Here is a 9,685-nt window from a genome sequence, read left to right as displayed (position 1 = left end):
TCCTGCACCGACAGTCATGTGGAGCGGATGCTTCTCCGTCTGGCCCTGACAGGAGCCAGAAATCAGAGGCAAAGAGTACTTGTTATTTTAGAGCTGTGCCAAAGACGTTCAGAGGTTTAGACAGTGTAAATTTAATAGCAGTGATTCCTGGGGTCTATGGAAGTTGCCTCCCCTCTGCCTTTGCGAGTGGTCTGGTCTCCTCCTCTACCCTGATCAGGCTACTATTTTTGAGGAAAACTAAATTCCCTGTAGGGCATGGGAGTCATCATGCTATTTTGCAATGGAAGAAAGTTATGGGCTGTGTCCCTTTGGCTGCCCCAGGGGAAAATCGACATGGTCTAAATGGCTACTCTCCTCAATGTCCATCCAGGATGAGCTTTTCCCTTGTCCAGACCGCAGGCTTCAGAGTTTCTGCCAAAATGGGGGCTTGTACAGAAGTCTCATTGGGGCAGATCTTCCCATGGGCAGGAGGAAATAACTGCTTTCCTGCTATGGGACGACCCCTGTGGTTAATGCCACCTGGTATCTCCTTGCAGGCATCAGAGGTGGAGCGGCAGCTGTCCCTGCAGGTCCACACCCTCCGGGAGGACTTCCGGGAGAAGAACTCCTCCAGCAGCCAACACATTGTGCGGCTTGAGAGTCTCCAGGCTGAGGTGAGTCACCCATGCTCTGCCTCACTGCTTCAAAAGGTGGCCAGGGCTGTTTTAACTTGTATAATGAACTCCTCTGAACTGGGTACACAAAACCTGCTGCTTGGAGCAAACAAAGAGAAGCATGGTAGCTGAGGGGCAAAGGACTCCCCCAGTGAGGATTTTTGTTGCAACCCTGCGCTTGCTGGGGTGGCATGGGCCAGCTTCCACCGCTGCCTCGGTCACAAGTACGCCTGCAAAGTGAACGGATGAGAAGGATCTTCCAGGAGCTAAACCATGGCTGTCCTCTTGCAGTGCTGCTGCCCAGTACAGATTAAACTCTGGGGTGTGGTGGGAAGGTCTGTAAGGGGAGTTTTTTTCTGTTTCTCATGCTTGCAAAGAAAACAGCAATCCTCTCCTGCCTGAGCCACGCACGTGGGAAAGCAGGGAGTCCCTCCCTGTTTTAGCTCTGATACATTAGCGGGAATGATATTACCTTCCTTCCTTCCTTCCTTCCTTCCTTCCTTCCTTCCTTCCTTCCTTCCTTCCTTCCTTCCTTCCTTCCTTCCTTCCTTCCTCTTCCCTTCTCTGATGGGGGTCACTGGAGACCATGCAGGCAGGAACCAGAGTGGTACATGATGTCCAACTCTACTACCCTACCACTTTTTTAATTTATAAGCTATATGGAAGAGCTTTTCCTAAAATCTCTCAATTTCTTCTTTTCTCCCACTCCCACCTGCTCCCTGCTGGTCCCTCGCCTTTTCTGCCCCTCCCCTTGGTGTGGAGCAGCAGGTCCTTGAAGTAAGTATAGAGGCTTGGAAGGGGTTTGCTCGCGTGTGCATTGCTGTCATTGTGCATGCCTGCCACTGTGCATGCCTCACCTTGCCTCCTCCCCTCCTTCCTATCTCTTGCTTTCCAAATCCCTTTCCCCCTGTGCCCTTCCTATGGCCCAGGGCCCACGGCAGAGCAGTGGTTTTTCTGTTACACAGTCATTCACAGTGTGTTCATTACTGGTTTGATAACCAAATATGAACTCTTGATTCAATCTCTGTATTATACCTCTAATTTTTCTCACATCCCTTTTCTCCAACCCACACAAATCATGATGGTGGTGGGAAGAAACATCTCAGAAACCATTAGTCACCTAAGACCAGCTTTCTAATACCTACAGCAGCCTTTACCCTGCAGAAATAGCAAGTCCACACACTTTGCTAATATTCCTTCATGCAACCAAATCTTTCCAGCAACCTGGAAAGCAGCAAAGAGACAAGGTCCCAAAGAGGCCAAGAAAGCAGTGGGAAGTTGCTGAATTTGTATACGGTCCATGAATCGAAAGGAGACCATAGGGAATATTTAGGGTTATACTGGACTGGTAAATGGCATACCCAGTCCCCAGAGGTCCTGTGTGTACTAATCTGGGAAAAGGCTCCTTTTTCTTGGCTAAACAAGAAGTGACCTTGGCTAGTGCTGATTCATCCTGTGCACTGTTCCCATCTAACTGAATCACAGAGGTTTTGCTTGGCACATTGTCCCCCTTCACCTGAAATCGCTGCCCTTGACAATTAAAAGAAATGAACCAATTTTAAAGGCAACTGATCACAGGAAGACTAAAAATAAGCATGGCACAGAAAGGAGTCTTCACAAGTAAAAAGACAGAAAAATCCCTGGTGAGGACCTGGCAAATATGCAGCAATTAAGAAAAGTGTCTGGGCAGTGCTGTGGCACAGCCCTGCAGGGAGCAGGATCCCGCAGGCTCACCCTGTGGTCTCCAGCACCCATAGAGGAGAAAATGCCACCATGCTCAGTTAGGGACCAGCCAGGAAAAGTAACTAGTTTTGCCCAGTCTTGCAAATTTTGAGATACGAGGAGTGGGCAGGGCTGGTCCATTTGGACATTTCTGCCTGCTCCCTGGCCTCCTGCCAATGCACACCCAGCCTGTTTGGAGCTGCCCCTGCAGCCTTGGGAAGGAGAAGTCTCCTTTCAGAGCCTTCCTAAGCTTTAAATCACACACAGAGATACAGTTTCTGTCATACAGGTACAGAATAGATTTGTGCATACTTTTGCTTTTTGCTGTTTCATTTCTCTCTTGGGAATGTGATTTCCATCCTCTCTGCTCCCTGGAAAGTGCGGACACTGCCTCTCTTTCCTCTGCAGATCAAAATGCTGACGGACAGAAAGCGGGAGCTGGAGCATCGCCTTAGTGCCATGATGGAGGAGAACGACCTGCTCCAGGGAACCGTGGAGGAGCTGCAGGATCGAGTCCTCATCCTGGAGAGACAAAGCCATGACAAGGACCTGCAGGTGAGAAGGCAGCAATGGGACAGAGAAGAGGGGGGAAATGGAGTAAAAGATCTGCATTGGGGTAAAATTGACCAGGACGATAATCAGAAACTGGGAGACAAAACAACTGGAAGGACAAAATGGCTCATGTAAGAATAGCAGGAAGCAAGGTCCTGGGTGTTCCCCTTAGGGGCAGATAACAGGAGCCGCAATGGGGCATCCTGACAGCAAAGAGCAGCTTGGGAGGGAGATCTGAGCAAGAGAATGGGACAGGGTGCTGGGGAAATGAGGGAAATGTAAAAGGAAGCAAAGAACTCTGGTTGCAGTTCGCTTTACTTTTTTTTTTTTTAATAGTAGAATCAGCTTCAGAAGGGACTTCTTTAGACCCCACTGCCCCAGAAGGCAGTAACTGGCCTCGTAGCTTTCACTGCTCAGATAGTTTCCCAACAAGCCCCATGGTGTTTGCAGCCACATGTCACCAAACGTCTCTCCCTGGAAAACAAGCTGGAACCTCTGTGGCTTCAGGCATCTTAGTAGAGAGCAAGACTTTCCCATTGCTCTTCTGTGGGTTGACAACCACTGGATCCCCAGCTCTCCAAAACAGCCCTGAATCTTTTTTTTTCCCTTTTTAAAATATATATTTGTATTTATATATGTGTATAGATTTTTTAAAAACATATCTATATTTTCTTTTTGGATTCACTTCCTGCTGTGTTGTTTTCAGCAATTCTTTTTTTGCCTGAGTTCCAAATTCTTCACAATGTTCCTCATTTTAGTGCTGATTAACCTGCTATTTTTATCTTTCAGGACATTCTGGAGTCTAAACAGTGTCTAATGACATTTGGAGATTATTAAGCTCCAATAAATAGCAATACCAGCCAACAGTACGTTCCTCCTGGCTGGAAACCCTCTTTCGTGACACCCATTCCTCCCTCTCAGCTCCTCACAAACCAAGAGATTCATCCAGTCCCTATCACCTCCATTAATATTCTTTTTTTCCTGCTTCCTTGACAAATTCTTTGATTTTCTTTGCAAGCTGCACCAAAGCCAGCTGGAGCTCCAGGAAGTGCGGCTGTCCTACCGGCAGCTGCAGGGGAAGGTAGAAGAGCTCAGTGAGGAGAGAAGTCTCCAAAATGTCAACACAACCAGCACATCCCTTCTATCTGAGATAGAGCAGAGCATGGAGGCAGAGGAGCTCGAACAAGAACGAGAACAGGTATTTGTCCTCTGGCTCCTGGGAAAGCCCATGTACCTCTGTGACCAGCCAGAGAGGGAAAGGGAGTTTAATGCATTTGATCTGGATTTGCAGCTGAATCAAGAGCCAGAAAACTGGGATTGTGGTCTCAGCTCTGGTATCAACACCCTTCTGACCATATGAAAGTAAATCTCTGCATCCATTTCAAAACCAACGTAGCAAGCTAGACAAATATTTGTGAGGTTTGGCAATCACATGCCTCACTTCACATGGAAGGAGGATCTCCATAGCCTTGATGTCCCAGGCTAATGTCAGGCTTTCTTGTTCCAGCTGAGACTGCAGCTCTGGGAAGCATATTGCCAAGTGCGATATCTCTGCTCCCATCTCAGAGGTAACGACAGCGCAGACTCAGCAGTCTCTACAGACTCCTCCATGGACGAGTCTTCAGAAACCTCATCAGCCAAAGATGTCCCAGCCGGCAGCCTACGGGCAGCTCTCAGCGAGCTGAAAAGACTGATACAAAATGTGCTGGATGGGGCAGACTCCACGGTAAGTTGGTAGCACAGGGAGACCTTGGCTTGTGCGTGTCCCCTTGCCCAGGTGACAGAGCTTGCTGCAGGTTCCTGCTGGATCCTGAAGTCCCCAGTCTCTGAGAAAACCTCTGTGGCCCACAGAGATGGGCTTTCACAGTGCATAGCCAACTCCATGTGTCTGAAATGGTCAGCCAAGAGCCAAGCCAGTACATGGGGTTTCAGCTTTCAGTGATGAAACTGCCGTAAGTTTCAAGCTTATGCAGTTGTCATTGATCTGGGAGTCATTCCAGAAAATTAATGAAAGTAGGCTTTCTTTGAGATTTGCAGTAAGTTAGAGTTTCTACGTGGAAATATTGCAGATTATCTTATACATCACAGTTCAGTTATTCCTCTTAGGATTTTCCTAACCTTGCTTTATTAGCAATAGTATCACAAAAACATCGTAACCCCTATGTGGGAAGGTTCTGCCCCTGCAAATTGACACTGAGTACAAATGTCTTGGCAAGAGCTGCCAGACTCAAATCCATTGACAGGTGAAGAGTTTTGCTGGCACAAGATGGTGCCTGTGGGGTATGGCCCCAGGGCTGTTGGGGAGGAGGGGATGGCATGGAGGGCTAATCGGCATCCACAGGAGTGCAGAATTACAAGAGAACACCTCACTTTTTGCAATGGCTCAAACCAGGCCTATTTCTGTCACCCACAAGTTGGTTGCATTGCCAGTATGACTTAATTGAGATGCCATGGTGAGGAAGACAGTGCAGACCCTGCAACTGCAGACCCACATGGGAGTACCCACCCTCCTCATTTTGGTACCTGTAGCAGCTCATAAGAAGGCTGAGCGTAGAGATGAAGTTGTATTTGTTAAATAGAGTTCTGCAAAAGGTCTACAAACACGGAGACTGTAGCCATGTGTCACCAAGTGGTCAGCAGGTCTCTGTAAATTTGGTTTATGCTAAGGTGAGAACATGTCTGTATGCTCTGTTTATCATGTGTAGAAGCACTACCCTTGGCTGAGCATGGTTCCACTGTGGTGGTATATGGGAACAAAATCAAAACTCCACCACAGTCACATTCACACTTATTTCTTCCTTGTTTATTAGTGTCCAACCTAAACCAGTATCAAATTAATGCAATTGCCTTTTTTAAAGTGAAGTCTGAGCAAGAGATTTCTCTCCCGCTCTCAGAGCTCTCGACGAAGTGACGATGACACCTTAGAGGAACAGATCAGGAGAACAAGCGAGGACTCACGAGCCCTGAGGGAATTAATGGAGGGAGAACGGGGAAAACTAAGGCAGAGTTTGGAGGAGCTGCAGCGACTGCACAGCCAGGTTAGCAATTCCCACACTTTGCATGTGGTCTTGTAACACCAGTGTTCATCCTCCAAGACATGCCTTGTCTTCCATAGAAGAGGGCAACATGATAAATAACCCAGGAGGATTTGGGCCAAAACCAAAACAGTTGGATGAGGGAGACTGTTAAACCCAGTGCAGAGGCTTCATGCATTTAGGATCAGAGTTTTTGACAAGTTGTCTGGGGCCCATCCCAGACATCATCTCAAGCAGCCAAACTTCCTTTAAACCTTTCCCCTAATCTGCTTTTCAGCCAATCTGTCTTGGTTAAATTCTTTTCAGCAAAAGTTCCCAAAGTACAAGGCTGCTTGATATGGGGTATGGGAAACTCATAGGTACTTGAACTTGCACTTTATGCTCATAAAGGGTATATGCAATTGCTGGGGGGACAACACAGTGCTGCTCTGCTGTGCATGGCTCAAGGTTCACTGCCTTCCCCAGCAGCATCACAAAACCCTCATAAATGCACACCCAGAGAATCTTTATCATGGCCAGCCTGGCACCAGGCAGCACCCCAGGGCCAACAGGGACCAGCTAAGGCTAAGACAATCTCAACAGCAACGAATGGTCCAACCCTGAAAACAACACCACACCTAAAGCACAGAATCACACTGAAGGTAGCACTGTCTGTGTCTAAGGTCCTGTGCTAAAAGCAGCAAATGGAGACAGGCAGCCAAGGAGATGGTCTGCAATCCCTATCTCTGTGGGACAAGTCTCCAAACACTGGAGGGGATCTGGAGGCTGCAGCAGAGGCAGCCTTTTGCGCAGCTGCTTGTGCAGCATCAACTGCATTGGAGTGGGGAATGGGTTTAACGCCTTTGTCTGGTCTTGCCAGCGGTGTTGTATCACTCTTTCACTGTACTGCGTTGGAGAAGAAAAAAAGAAAACACATCCCTGTTCAGAAACTCAGCACAACCTGACAGCTTTATGTATGGCTATGTGAGCTCCCACCATGGGGCCGAAGAAAAAAGAGTGAGAGCGTCATTAAGTACCCCTGGCAGTGATGGCTACTTGTGTACAAGGATGGGAAATAGTCTTGCTGACAAAGCAGCTGATTAGAGGCCGACTGCAGTGAGGGAGCAGCCCTGGCACCCGTCCTTCCTTGAGGACTGTTCCTCTCAGCAACACGGCCACGAGAGGAGACACCTTTGAGGGTCCAGACTTCTGCTCCCAGGGAGACATGAGCCCAGATGCTCCTCTGGCCATGCTGCCATAGCCCTGTGCACCATGCACAGGTCCCCCTTGTCCTTAAACACACCTAAGATGGAGGAGACAAGGGTTTGATCACTGCAACTTGGCTATGCTGCCAGAAACCATTACAGGCTTATTCACAGATTTTGAGCGACCGTCCGCACACCAGCCTGCTTGTCTGGATGCAGCATCTCCTTACACATGAGGCCTTGACAGGAGGGAGCAGCACTTGGTTGTTCTTTGCTGTGACTGGTCTACCCAAACTCCCCAGCTAGGAAGGACCAGAAGACCCACCCTGTATCACAAGTCTGGACCCCCATCTCTGCTTTTAGGGGTCTCTGACTACCAAAGCTCTGAATATTTAGGGAGCAAAAGGAAGACTGCAATTCTCTTACCTTCTTCTCACACCTCTGTGTTATATATTGAGAAAGATGGGGCATAACTACAAATGCAGCAGATGTTGCTCACAGAGAAGCACTCCAGCCTCACACAGCAAGTACACGTCTCCCGCAGCTGTTGCCCATAACCCAGCCTTGTACTTGCTCCAGGTTAATAATTATCCTAATCTCCCATAGAAAAGACAACATTTTCTTCAGTCAGTGCTAAAGAAAATCAATGCACGTGGAAATTTGGTCCATCCGGGGCAGCAGTGCTTTGCTGCTTTCACATCCCTCTGTGCTGTCACTGGTATTGATACATTAAAAGGGGAACTCCTAAATGGCTTTTGGGAAACTTGTAGCACAACAAACTTTCATTGCTCCTACCTGAGAGCAAGGTGAGCTGTTGGAGACAGGAGTCATCCCTGCCTCTGTCTCCACTGGAAAGCGGTTTCACACCTTCTGCCTGGTCCGTTTCCTCCCTCTGTGGCATCCCTTTCTTACCTGAAACACAGAGAAAACCAGTTAAACCCCCAAACCTATCCCCAAACACAGTTTTTCGGGTTTCTTGATCCAATGTCCCCTGGGATTTCAGCAGAAGTGCTCAGCACCTTTCACAGAGCTCCCACCACTGCCCTCCATCACGTCATCGCTCTGAGGTGCATCCCGTACTGGGCTGCAGGAGGGCACAGCTTGGGCAGAGCTCCCCAATTCCCTGGCAGCCCCAGCACACAGCGGGGTGTCTCTGCACACAGACAGGGTGCGTTCGCACCCTCCCCCCCCAGCCCCAACCCAGCCATGCCGCGTTAACAGCAGATCCTCCCACGCCATTGATGTGATGAGCCCTTTTTGACTGTCTGTCCTCTATTTAAAGATTTCTTTGAGGATTCAAGCACTACTGAGCTGCATTTAGAGAAAGGAGGTGGGTCAAATGCTGGAAGGGTTTCCAGGTGGTGGAGTAGCGTAACAGAGCATGTGTGTGCCCTAGACAAAGAAATTAAATGTGTATGAAATATTGCAAAGCTGTGCTAATGCAATCTTTGCATGATTTCACACCCTATTAACTCACTCTGCACAGGACCAAAACGATAGATCATTTCTCAGACTATTTAAGGCTCCGCACATATTTTAAAGTCTAATTAAAATTGTAAGATGTGCCAGTAACACCTTCCATGGCGTGAAAGGGAATTTTCACATCCTTTTGTCTTCAGCTTCATACTACTTCAAGAGACATAACAGCCCCCTCCAAAAACTCTTCTTTGGTGCTAAATGACGTTCACATTAATTTAACCCTGGGAAGATCAGAATACAACAGGCAGACTCAGAGGACACATGCACAAGACAAATCACTTGGAGGGGCAATATTTCAGTGCTGATGCCATAGTGACAGCAAAGTCGCAGGCAGGTCCTGCCCCAGACAGCTGCACAGCCTTCAGTGCTGTTGCTACGTGTTACTGAGGCGGTCCTGGTGACTCATCTTGCTCAGACAGGCACTGTCAGCATCCCAAGGTGAGCTGGCACATCTCATGGGGGGTTGCACAGTCCTTTTCCAGCAGACACAGCTTCTCCTACAAGCATGGAAGGTCAGCCTCCAGCTTGGCCCATGTGGTTCCCCTCCACGACCCCTACTTGTGGTGAAAATATCTGAGCAACCCTGGGTTTCACACCTTTCCTCTGCCCACAGGTCACGCTACTGAGTGTGGAAATGACGACGCTGAAGGAGGAACGGGACCGGCTGCGAGGTGCTGCTGAAGACAAGGAGACAAGTGAACGGCTCCTGCAGGCCATCAGGGATCGAGATGATGCCATTGCCAAGTAAGTGGTATGAACAGCCAAAGCCAGGCTGGATTAGCAGTTATGGAGAGCCTTAGCAGGAGATGCCTCCAGGGTGGGTTTCTCTTACCCTCCACAAATTTCAGTAGCTGCTACAAAGTAATAGAGTGAGTCTGGGCTTTGCTGGCATTAGGAAATGCTGCCAGGAGCTTGAGAGCAGGGCAGGAGATGTCGATTTCCAGAGCTGCCCCATGGCAGGATTAGGGGCATTTAGGAGGATGCTATGAGCCATGGTTTTGCCATCCGTAGTGCTGATCTGAGTCACAGCAAGGAGTAGAGGACTTCAGGGAACCAAATG

The 9,685-nt window shown here is 48.6% G+C and overlaps 1 protein-coding gene across 1 annotated transcript in view; it reads left to right on the top strand.

Annotated features, from left to right (window-relative positions):
- The window catches only part of CCDC64 (coiled-coil domain containing 64), a 66,931-nt gene that overhangs the window by 48,935 nt on the left and 8,311 nt on the right, over positions 1-9,685 (top strand). The window contains exons 3-9 of the mRNA XM_009888623.1: positions 537-653; positions 1,419-1,430; positions 2,784-2,930; positions 3,946-4,125; positions 4,435-4,653; positions 5,822-5,965; positions 9,239-9,369. Coding sequence (XP_009886925.1) covers positions 537-653; positions 1,419-1,430; positions 2,784-2,930; positions 3,946-4,125; positions 4,435-4,653; positions 5,822-5,965; positions 9,239-9,369 — 950 coding nt within the window. The remainder of the gene's footprint in view (positions 1-536; positions 654-1,418; positions 1,431-2,783; positions 2,931-3,945; positions 4,126-4,434; positions 4,654-5,821; positions 5,966-9,238; positions 9,370-9,685) is intronic.

Source organism: Charadrius vociferus, unplaced genomic scaffold, assembly GCF_000708025.1.
Source record: "Charadrius vociferus isolate BGI_N301 unplaced genomic scaffold, ASM70802v2 scaffold917, whole genome shotgun sequence".
Classification (NCBI taxonomy): Eukaryota; Metazoa; Chordata; class Aves; order Charadriiformes; family Charadriidae; genus Charadrius; species Charadrius vociferus.
Note: the sequence above shows the minus strand (reverse complement) of the source record. Positions and strands in the feature narration are given on the sequence as shown.